Source organism: Botrytis deweyae (assembly GCF_014898535.1).
Source record: "Botrytis deweyae strain B1 chromosome Unknown BDEW_030, whole genome shotgun sequence".
Lineage (NCBI taxonomy): Eukaryota > Fungi > Ascomycota > Leotiomycetes > Helotiales > Sclerotiniaceae > Botrytis > Botrytis deweyae.
Genome location: NW_024066237.1, coordinates 127,635 through 152,800, shown reverse-complemented (window position 1 = coordinate 152,800; position 25,166 = coordinate 127,635). Strand labels below are relative to the sequence as shown.

Below are 25,166 nucleotides of genomic sequence, written 5' to 3'. Positions count from 1 at the left end.
ACCGATATCAAAAATTCAACCTGTTTGTATCGGTGGGTTAGACTAAGGTTATCAATACCTAGTACGTTTAGTTTGACATATGACTAAATTAGTGTTACACGTGATTATTTTAGCTTCGGAAAAGTTATAGTATTCTTTTGAAAACCTCGCCCAAAGCTAGCAAGAATATTCAATTTTAGGACTAATTAGCTTCCCTCTAAAGATAGTAAAACGCTTCAAAATAGAAATATTTATTAGAAATTTAAGATATTTAATAAATAATCTACTAATTGAGCGAATCAAATAAGTTTAATAGTTTCTATAACTCTAATCTATAATAAGCTTAAATTATTAACTCTTATAAGCTTTCAGCGAGGTTTTCAAAAGAATACGATATATAATATTTATATTAGTAATATATATCGTATAAAAAATAATACTCTATCGATACCTAGGTACTAGTAAATAGGATACGATTTTTAATACTATAGGCGAGACTATTATATAATCAATTTACTTATTTTCTTATACTCAAATATATATAAATATAAATACAAACCCCCCCTTCATCCCTACCTCCCTACTCTTCGCTAATCTTATAGCTCGCACTAGATAAGATTTAATCATATATACCTACCTAGCACCTAGATAGTTAATACTATATCGAATAAATCAATTGTGTAGACAAGGGAATTCACTCAAAGGAATTCACTTTAAAGAAATGACTTCCATATAATAGTAACTATATTAAAGGTATTTAGGCGAAAGCGAAGGAGACTAGCTCTTTCAGTAGTGCCTATATAAGGCCTACTATTCCTCTCATTTAGCTAGCTCCTTAGATTAAATACAAATAGACATTTAGGGGCCTACACATAGTAGGAACCACGTCTTCCGTATCTCTCTCAAACTAATATCAATCATCTTAACCAAATAAATAATCTAAGAGAGAGAGAAAAATATAAATATAAATAATATTATCTCACTTATTACTTATAATATAATAAATATACAATATAATAAAAAAGATTTAGAAGAAAGAGTAGATATATAAAAGATTACCTAGTATATATATATTTGAAAATTAGGTTACTGGGAGAGCTATTATAGGGACTGAAGTAAGTATTTATTAATTTGTTATCAGAGATACCTATCTATATAATATATAGTATACAACTCTGAGTTGGAAATCTTATTTCATCTCGTCTTATATCTTACATCTTACAATTAACGATTTATCAAATTAACTACTCGAATATTTAATACATATATACATATATACATACATACATACATACATACATACATACATACATACATACATACATACATACATACATACATACATACATACATACATACATACATACATACATATATACATACATACATATATACATACATACATATACATACATACACTAATACAAACAAACAAACAAACATGTATATAAACTCCTCATCCTTACCTACCTACCTACTCAGAAAAACATACAATTTCACATTTCGATACCAAAAAATGCGAAATTCAATATATACATAATTCCATTTTACAATACAATACACTACACTACACTACCTAGGTATACTATCATATATATATACCTAGTACCTAGGTAGGTATACCTAGATATCTATATCCACTGCTTACTACCCACTATGCACTATGCACTTCCTCCAATCATTCCTCCAACCATTCATCTATTCATAACAATTTCTCACTCAAACCATCTCATCTCATTCCATATCACACTCTATCACCCACCTCCATATCTCATCTCATCCCGCCATTCGTCAACTTTCGTGAAAACAAACTCGTACAATCTATAAGCACATCGCATTGCATTGCATTGCATTGCATCGTATCCCATCCTAACCCGCCGTATCATATCACATCATCAATCCATACACCCTCGCAAAACCAACAAATTGTCAACTATCCCATCCCATCCCATCCCATCCCATCATACAAAGGAGAAGAAAAAGAATCCCAAAGAACCCCCAAACCAACCCAATCCACAAAACTTGCATCCCATAACCAGAAATGAAAAACACTCTAAGCACCATACCTCCCACCCAAAGAAGAGATCCAAGTAAAAGCTAAAACCCCCTCACCTAAGGACCCAAAATATCCCTCACAATACACAAAATCCCATTGTCAGGACAAACCTTCTCCCTCACCAACCCCTTAGTCACCGGTCCCGTCGGTCCTCCCACATACTTCCAGAAGCCAAAGAATTTACTCTGTCTCTTATCATCCTCAGGATACTGAGCATCCCCCCATTTTCCCAAATACTCCATCGCCTGTACTGGACTATCCTCACTTGCTTTTGAGAATTCCTTGGTCGTAGCATCGTATGTGTAGAAATACGATGAGAGAACTGGATCCCATATTGTTCCTCTCGATGTATAATCTTGTAGTAATCCGGCTGGCAAATTTAAATCCGGGATCGTATGATCATGGGTCCCCGAAATCGCATAATTAGCATGACTTCCTCTCGCCGAATAAGCAATTGGTCTCTTTCCACTCTTCTCAACTACTGAATACTTGAAAGCTTGTCCGTTTGCATGTTGCGAGTACCAGACTGTTTGAGGAGTACCGTTTACGAAACGAATCATATTATGTTCCCAATCTCCTATATGGTTACCCAACTCTTGACCAAGTACTGTATTTCCTTGATTGTAGGCATAGAAATACATGTAGAAGACATCGACCAAACCATCTCCATGATCGGTAAGGATGACGGAACAGGAGATGGCATCTTGAGTGCGACCGGTTGTGGAAGAAGGGACAACTCCGGTTAGGAAGGTAGGGGAGGTGGTGATATCGACTGTGGATGTTAAATAGACTTCTGTGCCCCAATTGTTTAGCTGATCAATCGTCTCGAGATTGAGAGGGGATGGAAGAGTGTCCTCGGGTATCAACGAACGGTTGACATAAGGTTTAGTATTGAGGACCTGAGCGTATATATCCGAAGGAAAATACATTTCTGATTGATCTAACCAGACGAGTGGTGCTAATGAACGCACATGTTAGTGGATACCGTGATGATATGAATGTCTGATATACTGAATGAAACTTCTTACCATAATCAAATACATATGAAGGTAGAGTGGTATTAGGCAAAGCAGCTCCATTACCAAATCTGAACATTGCCAACCCCAAGCATGTCAACATATGCTGCTGTTGGTACAACATTGTAATTAATAGAGCAATTGCTATAAGCTTTGCAGACACAAGTTAGCTGTCTGAGTTCAACTTCAAATTCTATCCTGATATTGATTTTAACCCCACCAAGCTTGTATGAGCCGAGGATAATTATAAGAGGGGAAAGTCCGTCACAAATCACAAGAGCCAACATACCTCCAACCATATCGCAGCCCCAGGAAGCCTTTTCCTCGTAACATATCTGGACCATCCACAAAGCCATTGAACAGCCAAGGCATCAGCGTCTACTACCTCGGCATCTACGCCACTGGCGAGGCCCTTCTCCTCGTCCATTCTATCGGTCGATTTCTCCACGGCCATGATGTCCGTGGCTGATTCCAAGAAACAAGTTTAAATGCAGGCTCCAAGAATCCTATGTCCCACCTCGTATAGTATAATATTCGACCGTTTCGTAAAATAGTTTATTCGAATCCCAACAGGCCCGTCAACATTGATGCGCAGCGTAAGCGCGGAGAATCAAATCCGACCTCAATCAACTATTTCGAGTCCCGAGTTCCTGGCCCACCACACAATTTCTCGCAAGACCAATTCAGATCTTCTCGCAATGCAGTTTCTCACAACAGATATAATGTAAAATCTTCGGAATCCAGTTCGTTGGCGTAAAGGTATCGACGTCTCTTCTTCCCCTTACTTGTCTTAACTCTTCGAATCAATAAAATCCGCAGCTTCCCTACGCCCCGCGCTTCCTCTCTAAATACCAACTCCCGTCGCACCAAATAGGTATCGTGCCTATGAAAGTACCGTAAAGAAGGAGATCATGCAGAGCCCGCTCGTGCACATATAATCATCTACTCAATGACTGAATCATGCATTCACTGCGTCCGTCAAGAATACCTTCCAACTGAGTCAATGGCCGTACCGGAGGGTAGGAAACCGGTCAGGGTCGGTCTGTTGGTTGGAAAGCTTAAAAGAGAGGGTTATACACGACGGAATCTGCTCGTATATATTCAAGTCATCTGTAACAGTAGAAAGAGACCATACAACCATAGTTTTGTTCGTGGACATTAATAAGAAGTAGGTACACCTGGGCACACTCGACGCAGTGGAGTAGATGGGATCTGCCAAAACTGGTGGCTGATAAGTGGCTGATAAAGGTTTCAATGCAATCAACTTCCCCAATTGGTCTCAGCTTTCTTACATCATCTTCCACACTAACATTTCCTCGGCAGTTTCCACTCCGCAAAGCGCCACATGGGCATCGGACTGCTAACCGATTGGTTGGCTCTTCTATTTATATTTCGGTCATTCATCCATCAATTATCCCAGCCATGAACCGATTTACAACCCATGGTTTCTTGAATTGACATCTGACAAGGAGCTTTGATAATGTCTCTTGATCCATTTTATCATACGCTCCCGAGCAGTCATTTTAGGTTTCGCAGGTTTCAGACTTTATATAGTATAAGCATCACAAGCGATATCTAATGATTGCGTGAGTATGAAAAAAGGACAATAGCTTATAAACTAACTAGATAAGTGGGTAAACGAATGATATGCGCCATCCATGCCTTTCCCCTGAATCCTTATTCCATCCCACTCCCGAGTCTCCCAAGTAAGTAGGTAGGTCTTAAAATACCTATTCATCCATCAATCCCCTGCCATCCCTTAGCTTCTTAACCTGGTTTAATCCTATACACCCATACAAAAGAGAAGTTCATCTTTCTTCATCTATACACCTCTTACACCTACTGCCAACGCAGTGGCGAGCCAATAACAGGTGTGGTGATGTTCAAGATTACCTAGTACATAAATTACTTCCCCATGCTTGACTCCATTGCCCCTCCCACCCATCCCCACCTCTCTCATCATTAAATTGTACTATTCGTTCCCTCAGGACCTGATTACCGATTCCTGTCCTCCTCCCCTCTTCTAGGACTTCTACTGCTCGATTGAGAGGCTAGACTCCCGCTCAATAAATTCATAGAGCTATCAACCAACATACTCCTCCAACTTTCTCCTCGTCTACTAGGTCTGCCAGCGCGAGTTGGTGTAGGAGGAGAAATTCCTCGTTCTAGATCTCCTTCAATCTCGTCTTCAAGATTGCGGGAGATGGGCAGTGCAGACGAGGAGGCAGTATTTACAGTTTCTGCTGCTTGAGCTTGTATATCGTCATCACTGTCATCATCATGATACGCTTCATAGCGTGGAGAAGAAGGTGATCCTCGAGCGAGGGAACGAACGACATCGCCTTTACAGATAGGACATGTCCGGCGGCGAGTTGTTAACCAGGGTGTTCTAAAGAAAAAATTGTCAATAAATTGTAAACGAGGAGAGTAAAGAAATGGGCACGTACATGCAATCCACGTGAAATTCATGGCCACAAGGTAAACTCATGACTTGACTGACACCATCCACATATTCCTCTAAACAAACCACACACTCTATTTGCTTGCCCATATATTTCTTCCATTGACTAGGTGATCCAACGTTCTTCTCGTGCTCATTGGGCTGAGGTGCCGTGAGTAGTGGTACTTGTAGTGGATTTGAATTGACTCGAGCAATATCTCCAGGCTCTGGAATCCCAGTTGTTGTCCGTGATCTCGGACGAGGTCTACCTGGTGTTGTATGTGATAGAAGTGGGGTGGATGCTGAAGAGCTAGTTGGGGATGGAATCGTTGGAGATCGACTGCCAGGAGTATTAATGGTTTGGTAAGTTCTGACAGGTAGTCTTTCGACAACCGATTTCGGTGCTCTCCAACGACGTCGCCTTATTCTAGATCTCAGAAGTAGTAATGCGTAGACCACGGTCAAAGTGACAAGTGGACTAACAACTAATACTAACAAGGTGTCAAGGAATGGACTGGCTCCGCTGGTAGGTGTCAATGTAACCCAAAGACCATCTTCCTCATCCTCTTCGTCATCATCATCTTCATTCTCATCATCAATATCAACACTGCCCGTACTGCTTGATCCTGACGCGAGGAATTCAAAGTCCTCTTCATCATCACCAAAAATAGTGGTCAAAATACCCTTTGTCTTGCTACCAGATGAGCTTGACTTGTCTGTCGTCTCCTTGGCCTTGGTCTTATCCACCTCCGACGCAAGTTTAGGGGCATATTCTCCACTGCCAGGAGTAATACTTCCTCCTCGCAGTTTAGGCGCCGCTTCAGTCTCTTGTGTGGCACCACCTGAATTCTTTTTTCCTGCCTTTGTCGGCTGCGGCGATTGATTTTTTGCTTTATCTGCATCAAACTTTCCGTCCGTCTTTGCAATACCTGTTTTCGAGTTCTTTTCGGAATCCTTGCTATCAGATGACCCTACCAAATCTGGATCACGCCAATCCTGTACACCAATCACAAAATCATCACCTGATGCAGGCTTATTTCCACCCTTGCTAGTTTGCTGTGATTTTTTATCAGCATCCGCCTTTTCTTGACCTGTGAGTTTGGCGGTTGATATTTTTTTCGTGCCAGCGTTATCATCATCCTTCCAATCGTCAACAAGAACCCAATCAAGTTGACCGCTGCTCGGTGGCCGACTACTATCCTTTACCGAACTTCGTCCACCAGTTCCATAGAACAACGATTTGAACCACCCTGGCTTCTGCGTTTCGATTATTGTGGTTTCGCCTTTCACTTTTGTAGACTCCTTCTTAGTCGTCTTCTTCAGATTTGTTCGACCCGCCTTCGTAGCTTTGGGTGTAGCTGTAGTGGCTGTAAACGTGGGCTGAGATTCCTTCGTCTGCTTCTTTTTGGTAACTTTCTTGGCCTTGTCATTCTTTTGGACTTTCAATGTCGCCTTTCCACTTTCATCCAGTGCATCTTCCATAAAGGTGCCTGGGCCTATGAGTGAAGAGAGTAGATGAGCCGTAGTACGCGATGTAAAGATAGCTGGAATAGTGACATTTGATGTGTCACCTCGAGCATACATCTGAATTAGTGGTCCGCCACTTTTGTCATCACCAACAATCAGAGCAATACCACCCCTACGCTGTACCCATTTCACTTTTTCCAAAAATCCACAGCCTCCACGACTCAACAGTACAACCTTGCCAGCTATTTCCGCACCTTCCTGTATAGATTGAATATCTGCATGATTTGCCTTGAGATCTTTAGGTTGCTGGTCCATATGTTTGGATACTGCTGATCCAGATAGTGGATGGTGAAGGTAATCGTCGGTACCATCATCAGCCGAAGGCTTTCCTGCATTATGTTTGCCTTTTGAAAAACTACTCGACGTGCCATCGATGAAGGCTTTATCGTCATCATTTGCCCTTTTATTTGTTTTCGATTTGCTTGCAGTCGTCGCAGATTTATCGTCTCCAGATTTGGCTCCTTCTGCCGCGCCAGACTTTGCAAAATTATCGACCCAACCTGGCACATCACTACATCCTAATTCGCCTTCAGCCCCGGAGGCAACAGGACCTTGTCGTATGCTATCATCCCCAAATCCACTTCCTATCCATAACTGACCCTTTAATCCTTCGTTGGGAAGTAAAGGTCCAAAGGCAGCAGGCCTTGCTAGGAAAGCAGTCGTGTTGTCATTCGTAAGAGTTATAATCGCATTGGGAGGGAAGAGCGAAAATGGAGCTCGGAAGGAGAATAACGATTGTATTCCGGATTTTGGAGTAGTGGCAGTAGCAGATACATTCTGCGGTGAATGAGAGGACCGCAGAGATAAAAATGTGAGAAAGAAAGTAGTAAGGAGAAAAGCAGCAATGATCACGATTCTTGGAGGTCGCATGATGGGTATCGTAATAATTTTGAATTTCAAAAGCTTAAATAACTCGAAAGCGCCGACATACAACACCTTCAGCTCTTCAGCTGGATCTTGGACGAGCTTGATCGCATCCGACTTGACGGAAAAGGACCTGTGTAAAATACTCTTTGCTGCAAAAGACTAACAAAACAAAATTGTTGCTGGGAAGGGGGCAAAACAGCGTTGGAGGTGGTGAAAGTTGTCGTGGGTTGGGATACCAGCAGCGGAATTGAGCCACAAGAAAGTTGGTAGGCGAGCGGGATGAATCAGTTGTCTGTGACGATCACGCATTTTTAGTTCACGCAGGGCAGGGAGGGGAGGGGGTCTGTGGCTCAGGAATTTACGAGGTACGGTCCACGGGTATTACAATACGAACGAACGATAAGCTAGGCAACAAAGAGAGAGAATGATATGGCCAGTTATAATTCTCTATTTATTCATTTATGTAAATCAGTCGTTTTTGATATAACATTTTGTTATTAGTATAAAATCAATATATTACCAGTATATACCTACCTAGGTATATATATATATATACATGTGTATATATCTGTAATACCCCCTCTGACCCTCTAATCGCTATTGCTTATCATGCTACTCTCCAACTCCTACTCTCCAACTCCCACTCCACAACTCCAACTCCAACTCTACAACTCGTACTTCCATTGCGACGGATATTCATTTGTACTCTCTTGCCAGCAAAGCAAGAGCCATGCCAACACAAAGAGGTGCAGCAAAGGTATGAAAACGACTCCGCACATGCACATACACCTGGGCATCCCTAACCATCCTCGAATTCTTTGTTACACACACACACACTCAAATGGAGTAACAAGGATGAACATCAATGAGCTCACCGGTACCAGTGAACATCGATACCCGCAACTGGGTGTCTCATTGAAATTAATGGCATCCATGTATGTCATCGATGTACCACCGGGTAAATCAAATCAACTTGATCGAAAGAGGAAATTCGTGTGGCTGTGTTCACACGATTATTACCCACCCGAGAGTACCGAGCCACCCACCGAGCCACCCCGGCCCAGCCAGAGGTACCCGGTACCTACCGTGAATGAATTTATCGACTATTATATCACAGAAAAGGAGTTCGAAGTCTACGGAGTTCCTGCGCAGATTTCTAGTAGGTCGTTCATATATCTTCACATAATACACGATGTCTGGAATATCACACTCAAAGTTATTGCTATTGCCTACGTACCCACACATGCTTCTTTCTCGCTTTCTTCTACCCTCAGTTCGGTCTTACCAATCAATACTTCTACATCGTTTGCGGAAGTCACTCCGAACACTTGTTGTCGAATCCTTTGAAAATTGGCCAATTCTTCCATTCCTGAATGAAGGAGATTAATGGATTCTAAAGAATGAACCCCTTTTCATTGAAAGATATACTGTGCCTTTCATGTTAGGCATTTACATTCTCTGCTTTCCAGACAGGCACTCGACAAGATTTCCAAGCCTACTTTCAATATGTCTCTGTCGTCTCCTAACCAGCCTACGAGGAGCATTTTACAGGATGTTTCATTTACTGCCAACGGATTTCTCCAATCTTCCCAGATCGCAAACAAGATATTGTTTTCTCTGTATTACACACAATCTAATCGCGCGTCCTTTGGTATGTTATTAGATACATGTTGATTCGATCAACTCGTCAACTGGGCTACATTATCAAGACAATCAAGTTCATCTGCTGCAGCAACTCGTGAGCTCTGGCAGCACTTCAAGGTCAAGGCTTCAAATACTCAAGTACAGCTTTAAATTTTGATGTGGAATTCTCTCTGACAACCTTTCATCGACGTGGTACTCATTACTCGGTAGTTCTAAGCAATTGTTTTCGCCACATCAAGCCCCCATCCGTGCTCGACCCTTCACTGCTCCAAAACTCCTATATGGAAAGTTTAGACGCATCGTGAGCCGTTGAAATATCTCATCATATCTGTTCTATGATTTTTGTAGGGTTTCCGTTCTGTTTGTGAAGTCTGTCAGACATTCAAAACCTGTTTCAATGACCTAGATTATTTGAGCCATCACTTGGCTTGACATAAACCTAGCTTTCTTCAAGCCGCAATCGTCTAGCTACGTCCATCTTAACATATCAAATTGCAAGTTTTGCCTGTGGGTGAGGACGACGTCTGCCACAATGTCATAATTTATCATTATCTTCCCGCAGTGCATATATCCCGCTGTGGCTTGATCTCCTTCCAGTCTTTAACGAACGATTGTCTTACGATACAAAGGAGTGAAATCTGCAAACTACCCTTTTTATGCTATGAAGTCCCCGGCTTCATACGTCTGACGTATATGTTATTCTGGGCTTGGGGAGGGAGATTTATCCATTCGAAACCAGTTATGCTGTTGCTTTGTAGTTCGAGATCTGGAGCTTTCCCTCGGCGGTGCGGGGTTTTCTTTATTTTAAGTCGACCCCTCGGCTCTCTTTGTACATTACATTCCTCTTTCGCTGCTCATTATATTTACTTGTATGAGCATAAGGACTCAATTATTATTTTAATTCCCATTCTATACCCATTTGCATTGCCATTGTTCATTCAATTCGTCGTCGACTCAACTAGTCATCATGAATATCAATGAGCCTCGACATGGCGGTGGTTTCGTACTACCATTTTTCAACGACAGCAAAAGGTCGCGAAAGCCTCATGCCGGCAGAGATTCATTGAAGTCAAATCGAATCCCTCTCGTTAATTGGATACCAGATACAGTCAGTTACACAACAAAACCGCTCAAAAACGCTCATAAATGGCTTCACTTACACAATAAGACCCGAAATCATTTCGTGGCAACAATGGCAGAGTTCGCGGGAACGACCCTCTTTCTCTTATTTGCTTTCTCAGGCACCCAAGTAGCTCTGTTAGCAACGCCGGCCAATAGCTCGAACGTCGTCGGAACACCAAGCAATCCAGCTCAACTTCTTTACATATCTTTATGTTTTGGTTTCTCTCTAGCAGTCAATGCATAGGTTTTCTTCCGTATAAGTGGTGGCCTTTTCAACCCTGCCGTAAGAACATTCTTCTGCTCCTTCCCGTGCTCAATGATTCCCAGGGAATGGTATTAATAAAACATAGGTCACAATGGGCATGTGTCTTGTCGGAGCTCTCCCATATTTGCGGGGTCTTCTTTTATTTTTTGCTCAAATACTCGGTGGCATAGCAGCAGCTGCTATTGTTTCTGCTCTTTTTCCTGGTCCCATAACCTTCACCACTAGTTTGGGAGGCGGCACATCGATTGTTCGAGGTCTCTTTATCGAGATGTTCCTTACCGCTGAATTAGTTTTTACGATCTTTATGCTTGCAGCTGAGAAACATAAAGGGACCTTTATTGCACCGATTGGTATAGGTCTTGCTCTATTCATTGCAGAACTTACCGGTATGTACTTTAATTCAATTCAAACATTCTGACATGCAACCCTCGTCTCCACAAACAAACTAACCATACCCCAGGCGTCTACTTCACTGGCGGATCCGTCAATCCCGCCCGTTCCTTCGGCCCTTCAGTCGTCAGCGGTCAATTCAGCGGTTACCATTGGATCTACTGGGTCGGACCTATTCTTGGCGCCATCCTCGCATCAGGCTTCTACAAATTCATCAAGATGCTCGAATACGAGACTGCAAATCCAGGTCAAGACGCAGGACGCGTTGGCGAAGTGTTTGACCCAGAAGCTCAAGCTATCAAAAATCGAGTCAGTTTCGCGAGTGAGGGGATGGTGGGTAGAGAACTTGATGAAAGTGGTGCATCTCAGGTTCATGGAAACGGAAATCATTTCAAGGCGCCACAAGAATATGGGACTAAGAGAAGACCGTTTAGTGATAGTCCTGCCCCACCTAATCCGAATGATCAATTTGCAGGGTTGAGTGAAGGGGGGATGCATGCGGATGAATTTGCTAATGGGAATGGTGTTGGTATTCATGGTGGGGAGGGAGCAGTGCACAGGAATAAGAGAGATAGTGAAGGAACCCTTGTGGAAAATGGGAAGAAAGGCGCTTTGAAGGCTGGCACGGGTGGTGCGTCTGTGGGAGGTACGAATGATAATTTGAGAGATAATACGCAGAATAATCAGAGGATTGGTCAGGAGACGGGAGCGCAGAGTGGGGAGTTTTATGATAAATGAGGGGGTTGCGAGTGCAACGTGCGAAGTGCGGTGAAATTGGTAGTTGAATCGTATGGTATGGTATGATATGGTATGGATGGGGTTTATGCGGGTGTTTCATTACATATATGTTGTAGGTTGATTATGGGGTGTGTTATCGTGTCGACAATATATCGTGTTGGTGCGTTATTTGCAATGTTTTGGATAACATGTATGGATTCCGTTAATGATTATAATGACTTTCTTTTCCCTCACAATGTTTGATAAGGTTAACTTACAGTTCCAAGTAGTGTGGGCGAAAATGAGTTGAAGTTGCTAGTATACAAGTGTCATGTCCTTATATATTCAAGTTATATGTATACTCGTGGACGTACTTGATTATATTTATAGTTTTATCAGAGTAGGTATTTTCCCTCGGGTGTAATGAATTCTTATCTATGAGTATCTCTCTCTCTCTCTCTCTCTCTCTCTCTTAAAGAGTAAGAAGAGTAAGAGTAAGAGTAAGAGTAAGATAAGTTATGTAGATAAATAGATAGTTCTTACTTATATATTCCTTATATTCTTACGATATGTATTTATATATGAATAATATTTATTAGTAAGTGAATATATTAACGACATACTTTTCCACTTTCGAATTTTTTATAGAGTTTATTTTTATTTTTCATTTTTTTAATCGGTATTTATATTTTGATTCTTTTTTTTTTCTTTTTTCTTTTTTCTTTTTTTGAGAAATTCTAAGAAATTATAGTAATATTTCGTAATCTTTAAGATGTTTATTTGATATTATATTTTGAAAGATATTTTAAATATATTTTTGTAGGTAGTATTTTGTTATATAGGTTGTATATTTACTACTAGTCTAAATGTTATCTAAATTAAAAAGACTCCATTTATTATTATTATTTTTAGTCTGTTTTCAATCGTTTGAAGTTTGTAAAGGAGAGGAAATATCGTATATCTATATATGAGCGAGTTATTAGATTGAAGATACTAGTTTTAGCGTTCTTGAGAGTGGTTTTCTGCGATTTCGTTGAATATAAAATATAAGTATACGAAGATTTCATATCAAGAGAAAATGCGATAGTATGATGGAATTACATATTATTGATTAAAAATCAGGCTTCTCTGAAATTTCCTACTGTACAGTTGTTATCTTCCAACGATATCCCCAAGCTCAGCAATGTGTCTAGAATACTCCTCTATCTGGACTCCAGTCTTTCCCTTAGACGTGCCAGTATTTGTCGTGCTTCTTCCCGTGCTTCTTCCGCTTTTTGTTCCCCCTCAAGCTGGCTCCGGATTCTATCATCCTCGTCCTCATCCTCGTCATACCTCCGCGGTGTAGTCTCGCTCATGTTGGCTCTGAATTCTTTCGCTTTCGCTTTCATTGTCGCTGACATCTCCGTGATGTGTTCCCGCTCACGCTGTTCCTTGGTTCTATCATTCTCGCTATTCACTCGCTGGTTTGCATCTTGTGTTGGTCTTCTGCGTTCGTCCTCCTTGGCATGCTCTAATTGTCTTGCATTTTCTGTTTGTTGTGCAAAATCTGTCTGGCTTAAATGTCTTTTCTGGCTTGGACGTCCGATCTGGCTTGAATGTCTTGCCTGGCTCGAATGTTTTGCCTGGCTTGATTGTCCTGCCTGGCTTGAATGTCTTTCCTGGCTTAAATATCCCGCCTGACTTCTATGACCCTCTTCCCTCATTTCACCTTCTTCCATATCGATATCAAATTGGGGACCTACATGTCTTCTATCTACACCCTGGCTCGAGGATTCTCCAGGTGCGCTGGGTTGTCTCCTTGTAGGTGCATTTCGTTTTTCAAGCTCTTCCTGTCTTGCGGGTGCAGGCATCCCCAGATTCGTGCGTCTCCGTCCTTCTCCTTCCCAGAATTTCTCAACTTGTCTTCTTTGCTCCTTTTTTGCTTCCTCTAGCCTTTCTTTGTGAAGGTTCACTGGCGAGCCCTGTGTCGCCTTCTTCTAGCAATCGATACATGGACGTCGCATGTTTTCGGCAATCCGAGCCGGGTCCTCTTCAGTGAAAGTTGTCCACTTGTACTCCTCGCAATGTGCTACTTTCTTCTCCTTGGCAGTATTGCAAACAGATAGACCCATGAATCTCGTACTATATTCTTCCCATTTAACGTGCATGTGCCAGTCGCTGCATCCACAAACCGAGTAAATCTTGACACACATCTAGATTCGTTAGTTACTGGGTGGACTATGGGTAAAATTATTACTTACCATGTGATGTATATCACTGGACACTAAACGAAGAATTAAACTCGATAATCGCTGGTATTTCTGTGTGTAGGTAGGTAGGTAATGATTGTCAGCTCACTATATGCACCAAAAGCCACAACGCAGTACACACCAGAAGTTTCTTCTAGAGAAACAGGGTACTCACTTAGGATCAAGCGCTTGATGAAAGTACAGCAAGGTACGGAATTTGGTTTGGAGAATCGAAAGTGTGATATTTGGACAGCTATACAGTATAAGCTTATTGTGTGGACTCCAAAATCCAGATTCCCGGTACCCACCTGAAGTGTTCTGAACAATATGTGTTGTTTGAGGATTGTATGTTTGAATGCTTAAGGTATTTGGATTGTTGAAAAGGTTGAAGAGCTGGAAGGGATAGAGAGAGAAAGGGCGAGGTAGAGGTATGAGTTGCATAGTCAAGTAGCGACAATTCAATAGTTGAGTGGGAGTCTTGCTCAAATGATGGAAAATGAAGAGATTATTCATATACATATTTGACTAACGGGAGAAATGCCCTACTCATCATTCCACATTTCTAATATGCAGTCACCCCCCTTCTTATGAATCAATATATCTTACTGTTACATATCCTTTCGCTCGGGGGTTTTGACTAGTCAGACGTATAAGTTCTTTAGAAACTCATGCTTTGTTCACTTGGAATTTCTTGATTCAACGGTGATATCACATTGGGCCTATGGATAAATGATTGCGAAATAATCATATTTCTTAAAAAGTCAGGCTAACTAATTTTCGTGCATCTTGCAGCTTGAGAAACTTTTTTCCCTTCCCTTGACCCCGTCATTTTTTTGTTTTAAAATCTGGCATTTTAGTATCTTTAGCAATTAGAAGAAATATTAATAAGAAACCTTTTTTCCTATCCTCCCACATGTGATCGCTTACGAACCGAACCTCGAATATCCTGGTCCTGAACCACCGTCCAACTACCATCCATATCAGTACTTCTTGATGCACCGAGGTCCTAAAACATAGTCTATTTATCACAAAATGAAACAGCGGTCTTTTCCATTGTGTTTGCTTTTGCCTTTACCATGGCGACGTCTTTGCTTCTGGGCTGGTTGTTGCACTTGGCCAGCGTTTCCAGGATCCATCCCGCAGGACTCTTGCAATTGATAGAGAGCTTCATTTTGTCTCCGAAGTTGGGCGGGATAATTATCAGCATCGGAAATATCTAAGCCTTTACGTACTCGGTGAGCTGACTTTGCCACGTTTAGGCCAGGACTGCCTGATTTTGGATGTGTTGTTGATGATGTTGAGGTACGGTCTGAATGGGATATCTGCTCTGGCTGGCGGTAGGTCTGCTGCCCGGCTTTGGAGGAGTGATCACCTGTAGGTATGGATGTATGTGGCGACCTTTGAAGATCGCCTTGATAGGAATTACTTGATTTTTGATATGATGCTACTGGTTTCGAAGGTGGAGGCCTGGCAGACAGAGATGCTTGTTTTGCTTTGTAGGACGTCTGCTTGGTAGGTTGAAGGGAAAGATTGCTCATTTTGGCTAATAAATTTGAGGTATGGAATGGAAGAGAAGACCAACAGTGGAGTCACGTGGGGCGTCGGATTGGAACACAGTATTGAAATAAGATTGAGTATTGAAAGAAGATTGATTGCAGAAGCAGATTGTGTATCTTTGACTCTTGATTTCGCTGGACAATGTACGTTCTTTCGTGTGCAGAAGAAATGCTGTGTAGAGAAGAAGAGAAAAAAAGTACCCCAACTCGAGGAACCTCGAGCCTTAAGAGCACATTGGAGAGGTAGATTCTGCGCTAAATTCTGCAATTATCAATGGTTTTCTGACTGGAAATATCATTTGAAGCATTATTCATATGCCAAAAGAATATGAATATGCATTTACATTGGTATGAATCCCATTTCGAGTCACTGAGAGGGAGGAAGCTTTTGACTAATCTTACCATCTGAGGTGATTCATACGTGGAAATTCATATGGTATGACACTTCAAGCAGCAAGAACAGTCACTTCGAGCCATACAGACGGATTTTCAATATGAATATCTGAAGGTTCATTTGTGAAGCGTAAAAATGTGGCAAGACAAATTCATATTTTCTAAAAGTCAGGCTATCTATTATTTCCATGCGTCAAACGCCACTATTCCCATCCGTGAAATCCTTCTATCCTATACGCATACATATCCTCAAATCCGCTCTCGGTCCGAACTCACTCTCTATTCCGTCAATACTTTGATATTCTCCTTGGCTGTCTGTCCCAACTTTGCGAGAGCCAATTTGGCCCGTTCAATTTCTGCTTGGCAGTATCTGCAATTCATAGAGATAGTCTGGAGTTCCCCTCGCTCTGCATCTGTTGGTTCTCTTATATCGGAACAAAAGTCCCCTCGACCCGCGGCAGCACCACATTGCGTATGGCCCCAATTGAATATACCTCGAGATGTTTCATCTTGGTGCCTAGGGGTGCAAGTAAACTTGACATATATCTATGATAACACATCTAAGTTCGTTGATGTTAGTTGCTCTTCGTTCTTGACTGCCTGTAGGCGAGAGAGCCACGTACGATGAAATATGTATCGCTGAATGTTGAACAAGTAAATACACCTTGTAGCGGCAATTCTAGACTTGTTGCTAGATCAGATATCAGCTTGTGGTATTCTATTCTCAAACTCGATACGTACCAAGGGTTGATAATCAAAAAAGAACCAAGTGTTCGCTTAATGTAAAGTGTTGAAACAGAGCAGAAGGTAGACTCGCGAAGGATGTGTAGAGAGATTCGACGTAGGAGTTTGTTGAAAAGGGTATTGACACAAGATAGAGAACCGAGAATAATGCGTTCTTGGTGTAGAGTAGATTATTGATGTAATTTGCTTGTTGAAACGATATCCAGAGTTGTCAGAGTATACGTTATAGAGGCAGGAGGGTAGACCAGAGTTCTTGAGATTTGGCAGCGAAGAGATGTCTGGTGCTATCGAGAAGATATACTGTGTGAAGAAGAAAGGTTCTGGAAAGGGGGGATTCTCGAGCCTCTTATGCACTTGGAAATAGCAAAACATATGACTGAATATAGCATTTTCGGTCATAGAGAGGGTTTTGTAAGTACCTAGTATGTACACACTTGATATATGATTCATGTGTCAAGATGAGTGTGAGAGAATACTGTGATGGGATCAGTCATCGAGAATGAATTCATGAGTGAAATTCTCACTTGAAGTGCTGCTGATGCGTCAAGCTGGGCATGGAACAATGATTCCAGTCACTAAGCAGGAATTATGAGCATAATTTATGCATCAAAAGCAATACGAAATGACACTTTCGCCAATATAGACAACATTCTCAGTCATCGACAGGAACTTTATGGATAATGCTACTACCGAAAGACTTGATAGTACGTCAAAATAGGTATGCAATGATATTCCACGGATATGAAGGCTATCTCCAGTCACCCAATTATCACAATGGGTATGAAATGACTGTTACATCCAAGTTTAACTGACTATTTAAAGAATCATTTACATGTCAAAATGAATACAAATGACTGTAGAAAGACAAATTATTACCTACCTTGCGGAGGAGAAGTTCGAGTAACGACTATCCAAAGCACTTTTTGTGCGTAAGAATGCGACTTTCGCATTCATTACCAGGGATCACATCACACCATAAAGGAAATATCATCATGACTTTCCTTCTGACTCCTACAGCTCTTCTCCTCTCCCCTGATACAAGCACGGAAATCCATTCCATCTCGAAGCCCACCACGCAGTGCAGACAAAGAAGTATATAATAACCCCTAATAACTAGCCGTAGTTATGAACATCCAAAATGGATATATAGACGAGCTACTACATGGTCTTATGAGAAAAACGAGCAATACTCTGAATTTATGCATCTAAGCGGACCAAGTCAAAAGTTCTCGGATGCCTAATCTGGAAACTTCCAAAAGATGCTTTGCAACTTCCTTGCCCTCTTCGCGTCTCTTAAATTTTTTATACACTGCTTTCATCACATGAGAATGGAATAGTGAAAACTTCTTTTTGATTGGTCGTTATTTGCATATTAGAACCTATTATTGCTCTATTATGCGCCTACAATGCAAACAAATCTATAAACCAATACCTAGTATTTTGGCTTAATTAGAATACCTTTGAATGCTTTTAATATCCCCTTTGATTTGAAACCTTTTTACATAACCTCGACCTGGTTCTCGTCACTCTCACTCATGCTCTCATCTCCGCTAACTTCGGCGTTTTCACGTTCTCTCTTCTCCATGAGTGCTTGCAATTCAGCATCATCGTTCTCAGTAACCGCCTTGGGTTCCATCTTGACGATCAATCCACCTCCTGCGGCTTCGATGTTCTTTCTGATGTCCACGATTGCGGCTTCCAAAGTCGAGATACCGACGGATTTTTCCAGACATGTACTTGTGAGAACGTAGAGTGGTGGGGATACGAGCTTGACTTTAACTTGGTTATCGGCGGTGTTTCTGGCTTCAGCAGTTCTTAAAGCGGTCTTAACGGCATCAATTCCCTCATATCCAAAGCAGGTAACTTCGACATCAGCACGGACTTTTGTTGGTTGTGGTGTAAGACGTTTTCCAATATATGATTTTAATTCCTCGGCGACAACATCGTTAGGGAATTCGACATCATTCCAAGTTTCGGCGTTTCTGCTTTGACGTCAGTACTACATATATAAAATCCAAGTGGTTCGGAGTTTCCATACGTTATCGAGAGCTTGAAAGCATCAACAGCATGTCCGTATTTCTTGTTCAATGGCCAAACAATTTTCTCGTACAACTCTTCGATAGGATGCTTGGTCTTTTCCGCAACGTGGCGCATAATCGAATGAACCATTTTACCCTTATTGTATCGTTCCTCGCATCTTACAATATCTTCAGGTGACACTCTTCGTTTGGAAAGATCGATATAACCTGCAATTGACCAGATCAGCCTTCAGCCACAAAATGACATTCAACAATTTTCTGCATACCCTTTTCCTTGTCGACTCTGAGAACAACGACAACCTCATTACGTCCAACACGAATAAGTTTTTGGATACTTCTAATACGACGTCTAGATAATTCGGAGAGGAGAATCATGCCATCGATGTTATCGTATTCGAGGAGCTTGACATAAGCACCCATCTCTGCGATCTGCGAAGCTGGAGATTAGCATTTACCCTATGCCTACGAGTGCGCCTCTGATTCCATACCTGCTTGACATTCACCATGACGAAGCTATCGATCTCGGGGTATTTTTCTTCATAGAAACGGCAATTTGTGAGAGACATGATTGCGATTGTTGCGCGGCTGAGCGCGAGGTGAAGATGTGAAGGGTTTTGTTTGGCTTCGTCGCCGAATATGAGAAGCTTCTTTAGATGTCAGATCCGATGTTGTGAATTATGTTGATATTGTTATTCTTTGTACAAATTCAAATTCGTGATAGATTTCTCCCCAAGTTGACAAGGCTCTAAGGTTGAAAGAGTCACAATCTTTCGGTCGGGGATTTGGAGAGGGGCCGGTGGTGGTGGTGGGATGGTCTCGCTAAATAAAAAAAAGAGTTGGACACTTTTGATTGGTGCGATGACGTCTAAGTATCGAATGTCTTACATAACCTTGTTGGATTTACCTGAAGCTTCATGAATTTGTTCCCTGTCACTCGATTGTCTACGATATCGTATGTGTGATCGATTGATTGTTTTTCCATAACAACGACTATTGGCCGTATCAAACTATGGAATCTTTATCGATATGCCAAAGTGGAGTATTTTTGAATAGCAGTCGATTCTGCTAAATCATTTACAATCTTTTCATCCGGAATCATGTCTTCTGAAACTGTTTCCTCCCTTGTGGGAAGCTCTGTGAGCTCCATGGACTCGACAATAGCTTCAGCCATGGCATCAGTTACTGGTATACCAACAAACCAAACAGATGTTGCAGTGGCAGGTTCAACATTTGGAGTCTTTGGAAAAATGATCATGTTCTTCATCAGAGTGATTCCTGGAATTCTGTACTGGGTTATAACTTTCACGACAATTACAATGCCGACTTTCCTCTTTACGCTGTTCTCAACTAGCTTGACATTTACCATGAATGCTACTACTTTGTATGTGCCGCTCGGTTTACTATGCTGTGTTTGCTAACTGCTTGTTTCAGAATGCTGATCATGGTGGCATTTGTGTCAACCATGAGTTGGTTCGTAAGATATCGATTTCTCAATATGTATTCTCGATTACCTCCGGAACCTCAGCGAAAGGAGCCCCAAATAGACCTCTATCCAGACACGCAAGATGAAGGATCAAAGTCAGGGTTTTCCAATTACCTGGATGAGTTTCTGAGCGCCATCAAGATCTTTGGTTATTTGGAACGCCCAGTCTTCCACGAACTCACACGCTCCATGCAAACGAGAAAGCTCATAGCTGGTGAAACCTTGAACCTTGAGGAGGAGAAGGGATTCTGTCTAGTGGTTGATGGATTAGTGGAAATCTTTGTCAAGTCGGCTCGAGAGGGACGTGGATCGGATACCGATCCTATGTCGTACGAACGAGAAGATTCAGATAGTGGATCTGGCCTTCACCGAGGTAGTGGGCACCAGGGCTACCAGTTATTAACTGAGGTTAGAAACGGTGCGCCTATGTCGTCTCTCTTTTCTATACTTTCACTTTTTACAGAAGATGTCAAACTGAGACATTCTGATGATGACGACTTCGATGGAAATGGTACTCCTGATCATCAGGAATATAGCCACGATGCTCCTCCATCACTTCCCACAAGTCCGATATACGGGGCTCCTAGTCAGGATGGCCAAAGAGATGATAGGAATCGTCGTGCTTCTTCGACAACCGTTAATGGAAGAATACCCCCATTGTCATTAGACGCTGCAGCCGACATTTACCCACGTCGACCTAGGCCTAAGAGATTAAATACAACTTCTGTGCACCCTGATATTGTGGCCAGAGCTACAGTTGATACTACCATTGCTATAATTCCTGCTAGCGCTTTTCGTCGATTAACCAGAGTATACCCTAAAGCTACAGCACATATCGTTCAGGTCATTTTGACGAGATTGCAAAGAGTCACTCTTGCGACTGGTCACTCTTATCTTGGTTTAACTAGTGAGGTTCTACGCACTGAAAAGCACATGAATAAGTACACAACCTATGAACTACCAAATTTCCTCCGAGGCGATGCATTGAAGCGGTTGAAGGAGAAGTTTATAAGAGAAAAGGAGAGAATTGGAGCTGAAGAAGGTAGCAAAGGTATTGCTTTGCATAACGCTGGGGCTGGAAGACGGCGAAGATCTAGTCATAGCCTTAGAAAAGAGGCTACAATGCATGCTTCGTCAGTCAGAGGGTCCATGTCGATGTCCAAACAGACGTTTGAAACACCTGGTGGAGAGTCTGCCGTCAGTCCAAGCCCCGGAGATCTTCTTACAAATATTCAGATGTCACGTCATGCTGGTAGGAAACCTGCTTCAAGCGTAACTCAAGGTTCTAATCCTCAAGTATGGCATCATGATGCTCAAAGTCCGCTTTCTCAACGAACATCAAACCCGTTCAATGGCCCAATGAATGCACGAGTTCCTCTTCACCGTCAAGAATCCATTGATGAAGATGGCATGTTCAGAAAATCCATATTGGAGTGTATTTTCAAAGCTATTGGTCTTACAAACACTAAAAATGCCCTACGTATGTCAGATTCTGTCGAAGGCTCCCCTCGATTGCTTTCGTATGATCAAAGACGTCAGAAGGCAATTTTCGGTAGCAACTCTTTTACTAGCAATGCCTTCGGCCTTATTGACCCCTACGAAGGTTCTGTAGATGACACCGAATCAGTGACATCTGGTGGAGTTAGTGCTGGTGGCTATCCAAGTACGCAAGGCCTCGCCCAAGAGCTCAAGGATGAAGTCGAGATTGTTTACTTTCCAAAAGGCTCAGTCCTTGTGGAACAAGGAGAAAGAAATCCCGGACTTTATTACGTTATTGATGGGTTTCTAGACGTTAGTGTTCCTGTTGACGAGAAGTCAGACTCTATGGTCTTGGGCAGCTCTTTCCGACACTCTTCGGCCGACAAGAATGCAAATGATCCAATGCCTTCTCTATCTAGGACCAAGACTGGTTCATCGCGTGTCTCAGGAATTAATGCTTCAGGGCACGAGGGTAAAAACCGAAAATCCGCAGATCGAAAAAGTCTAGCGCTTATCAAGCCAGGCGGTATTGCAGGCTACATCGGTACGATATCTTCTTATCGCTCATTCATTGATGTTGTCGCAAAAACAGATGTTTACGTAGGATTTTTGCCACGAACTTCATTGGAAAGAATCGTCGAGAAGTATCCAGTTGTGCTTCTAACTATGGCTAAACGGCTTACCAGCCTATTGCCTAGATTGATCCTACATATTGACTTTGCACTTGAATGGGTGCAAGTAAACGCTGGACAAGTTATCTACCATCAAGGAGATGACAGCGATGCAATTTATATTGTTCTGAATGGCAGACTTCGACTTGTAGTCAATAATGATGAAGCTGGAATGAAAGTCATTGGCGAGTATGGACAAGGCGAAAGTGTTGGAGAACTGGAGGTTATGACAGAATCCGTAAGACCCGCTACACTTCATGCGATTCGAGATACCGAACTTGCCAAATTTCCCAAGACACTGTTCAATAGTCTTGCGCAAGAACATCCAGGTATCACGATCAAGATTTCCAAGATTATCGCATCCCGTATGCGAGCCTTGGTAGAAGAGCCAGTCTTCGTGCAAACTAAAGAGAAAGTCACCGGTGCCACAAATGATAAGGTATCTTCGACGGTCAATCTTCGCACTGTTGCTGTACTTCCCGTCACTGCTGGAGTTCCTGTGGTCGAATTTGGCAGTCGTCTAATGAATGCTTTGACTCAAATCGGGGCACCGAATGGTGTAACTTCTCTCAACCAAGCTGCTATTCTTAATCATCTTGGTAGACATGCTTTCAGTCGTATGGGGAAGCTTAAACTCTCACAATACCTTGCTGATCTTGAGGAGAAGTATGGGTTGGTTTTGTATATTGCCGGTCAGTGACACCTTTTCTCTAAACGCTACAATTCATGCACATCCCCGCCTGAGATCATCACTAACACTTTTTTCCAGATACAAACGTGAACTCGCCTTGGACCCAAACTTGTATCAGCCAAGCTGATTGCATTCTCCTAATAGGTATAGCAGATGGTTCGCCTGCGATTGGAGAGTACGAACGATTCTTGTTAGGAATGAAGACTACCGCAAGAAAAGAATTGGTATTATTGCACACAGACCGCTTCTCCTCGCCTGGTGTGACTCGTGCTTGGCTTAGAAATCGAGTCTGGATCAATGGTGGACATCATCATGTTCAGATGGACTTTAGAACTAGTCCTATTCCAGTGCATCCTCAAACAAGGAAATTTGGAACCGCATTGAAACAGCGAGTACAAGTGATTCAAGCAGAAATCCAGAAGTACACATCTCGTCGCGTACGGCAGTCACCACTCTACTCCGCAGAAACTCCCTTCAAGGGCGACTTTCATCGAATTGCTAGACGCCTTTGTGGCAAATCTATAGGTCTTGTGCTTGGAGGAGGTGGTGCACGCGGTATAGCTCAGGTTGGAATAATCAGAGCTATGGAAGAATCTGGAATTCCCATCGATATCATTGGAGGAACCTCTATTGGATCCTTCATCGGTGCATTATACGCTCGCGACGCAGACGTTGTTCCAATGTATGGACGCGCGAAGAAATTCTCAGGTCGCATGGCAAGTATGTGGCGCTTTGCATTGGACTTGACATATCCATCTGCTTCTTACACCACTGGTCATGAGTTTAATCGTGGTATCTTCAAGACTTTTGGCAATACTCAGATTGAAGATTTCTGGCTCGAGTTCTACTGCAATACTACTAATATCAGCAAGAGTCGATCAGAAATTCACACCAGTGGATACGCATGGAGATACGTAAGAGCATCCATGTCTCTTGCTGGACTTCTCCCGCCACTATGCGATGAAGGCAGTATGTTGTTAGATGGTGGATACGTAGACAACCTAACGGTTTCTCATATGAAATCCTTGGGGGCTGACATCATCTTTGCTATTGATGTTGGCAGTCTTGATGATAACATGCCACAGAATTTTGGCGACTCCCTCTCTGGATTCTGGGCATTCGCGAATCGTTGGAATCCATTCTCATCATACCCAAACCCTCCTACTTTGGCTGAGATCCAAGCACGCCTAGCATATGTATCCAGCGTCGACGCCCTAGAACGAGCAAAGACAACTCCAGGATGTCTATATATGAGACCTCCAATTGACGATTATGGAACTCTAGATTTTGGTAAATTTGATGAAATTTATCAGGTGGGATACAAATTCGGACAAGAGTATCTGGCGAAAATGAGAGATCAGGGAATTCTTCCGCTTGTTGATGAGACCGAGGAGAAGAAGGCCTTGAGGAGAACTATGGCACCGAGAAGAGCTAGTATTTAGTTCATGATTCTGTATGAGGTTTGGTGTGGCACTCGTTGCGGTCGTTGCAGCGAAGTTTTGCAGGGCGTTTTGGTGTAGGTCATTGGTGGCAATGACGATGATGGTGATATACCCAAGCATATATTGGTATGGGAAATGATCTGTTCATAAGATTTGCATCCATGAGAGAATATTATTCAAAATATTTAGCCATTACCTTGAGACAATACTTACAAATCTAATCTTGATATTGTTGTGATTGCAGATGTCTATTGTGAATGTGATTGATAAGGATACGTAACTACCCAGGTGGCTATACAAAGTCTATTTATGGCAATTAATGAGCCTCCAAATTCACCAGAGAATAATGATTTCTAGGTACATAGAGTTTATAGAGGCTGGGGGTCTAAGGTCTGATCCCGTGAACCTGGGCGGTGG

At 42.2% G+C, this 25,166-nt stretch overlaps 7 protein-coding genes across 7 annotated transcripts; 2 read left to right on the top strand and 5 right to left on the bottom strand.

Moving 5' to 3' along the window:
* Positions 1-2,091: 2,091 nt before the first annotated feature.
* Positions 2,092-3,505, bottom strand: EAE98_009710 (uncharacterized protein; the record flags this gene model as incomplete). The annotated part of the gene is made up of 3 exons (XM_038957331.1): positions 2,092-2,993; positions 3,064-3,202; positions 3,341-3,505. 3 exons carry the CDS (start codon positions 3,503-3,505, stop codon positions 2,092-2,094), a joined length of 1,206 nt encoding a protein of 401 aa, XP_038806270.1.
* Positions 3,506-5,046: 1,541 nt separating this feature from the next.
* EAE98_009709 (uncharacterized protein) lies at positions 5,047-7,888 on the bottom strand (the record flags this gene model as incomplete). The annotated part of the gene is made up of 2 exons (XM_038957330.1): positions 5,047-5,440; positions 5,499-7,888. 2 exons carry the CDS (start codon positions 7,886-7,888, stop codon positions 5,047-5,049), a joined length of 2,784 nt encoding a protein of 927 aa, XP_038806269.1.
* A 2,608-nt stretch (positions 7,889-10,496) lies between these two features.
* EAE98_009708 (uncharacterized protein) lies at positions 10,497-12,044 on the top strand (the record flags this gene model as incomplete). The annotated part of the gene is made up of 5 exons (XM_038957329.1): positions 10,497-10,637; positions 10,698-10,817; positions 10,896-10,934; positions 11,002-11,302; positions 11,377-12,044. The coding sequence occupies 5 exons, from the start codon at positions 10,497-10,499 to the stop codon at positions 12,042-12,044; spliced, it is 1,269 nt and encodes a 422-aa protein (XP_038806268.1).
* Positions 12,045-13,225: 1,181 nt separating this feature from the next.
* Positions 13,226-13,873, bottom strand: EAE98_009707 (uncharacterized protein; the record flags this gene model as incomplete). Its single annotated transcript, XM_038957328.1, has 1 exon — positions 13,226-13,873. One exon carries the CDS (start codon positions 13,871-13,873, stop codon positions 13,226-13,228), a length of 648 nt encoding a protein of 215 aa, XP_038806267.1.
* A 1,403-nt stretch (positions 13,874-15,276) lies between these two features.
* On the bottom strand, positions 15,277-15,789 carry EAE98_009706 (uncharacterized protein; the record flags this gene model as incomplete). The annotated part of the gene is made up of 1 exon (XM_038957327.1): positions 15,277-15,789. The coding sequence occupies one exon, from the start codon at positions 15,787-15,789 to the stop codon at positions 15,277-15,279; it is 513 nt and encodes a 170-aa protein (XP_038806266.1).
* A 2,489-nt stretch (positions 15,790-18,278) lies between these two features.
* On the bottom strand, positions 18,279-19,765 carry EAE98_009705 (uncharacterized protein). The gene is made up of 4 exons (XM_038957326.1): positions 19,472-19,765; positions 19,250-19,412; positions 18,983-19,190; positions 18,279-18,926 (listed from the first exon to the last, which is right to left on the bottom strand). The coding sequence occupies exons 1-4, from the start codon at positions 19,547-19,549 to the stop codon at positions 18,443-18,445; spliced, it is 933 nt and encodes a 310-aa protein (XP_038806265.1). The 5' UTR covers positions 19,550-19,765; the 3' UTR covers positions 18,279-18,442.
* A 138-nt stretch (positions 19,766-19,903) lies between these two features.
* EAE98_009704 (uncharacterized protein) lies at positions 19,904-25,036 on the top strand. The gene is made up of 3 exons (XM_038957325.1): positions 19,904-20,364; positions 20,415-23,308; positions 23,386-25,036. Exons 1-3 carry the CDS (start codon positions 20,081-20,083, stop codon positions 24,747-24,749), a joined length of 4,542 nt encoding a protein of 1,513 aa, XP_038806264.1. The 5' UTR covers positions 19,904-20,080; the 3' UTR covers positions 24,750-25,036.
* Positions 25,037-25,166: the final 130 nt, after the last annotated feature.

Excerpts from the sequence above, each read along its gene's own strand:
- EAE98_009704 (XM_038957325.1), top strand. The coding sequence starts at position 20,081 with ATGTCTTCTGAAACTGTTTCCTCCCTTGTGGGAAGCTCTGTGAGCTCC. Across the intron at positions 20,365-20,414 it reads ACCATGAATGCTACTACTTT|AATGCTGATCATGGTGGCAT; the intron begins GTATGTGCCGCT and ends TGCTTGTTTCAG. Across the intron at positions 23,309-23,385 it reads GTTGGTTTTGTATATTGCCG|ATACAAACGTGAACTCGCCT; the intron begins GTCAGTGACACC and ends ACTTTTTTCCAG.
- EAE98_009705 (XM_038957326.1), bottom strand. The coding sequence starts at position 19,549 with ATGTCTCTCACAAATTGCCGTTTCTATGAAGAAAAATACCCCGAGATC. Across the intron at positions 19,413-19,471 it reads TCATGGTGAATGTCAAGCAG|ATCGCAGAGATGGGTGCTTA; the intron begins GTATGGAATCAG and ends CCAGCTTCGCAG. Across the intron at positions 18,927-18,982 it reads GCTTTCAAGCTCTCGATAAC|AAACGCCGAAACTTGGAATG; the intron begins GTATGGAAACTC and ends ACGTCAAAGCAG.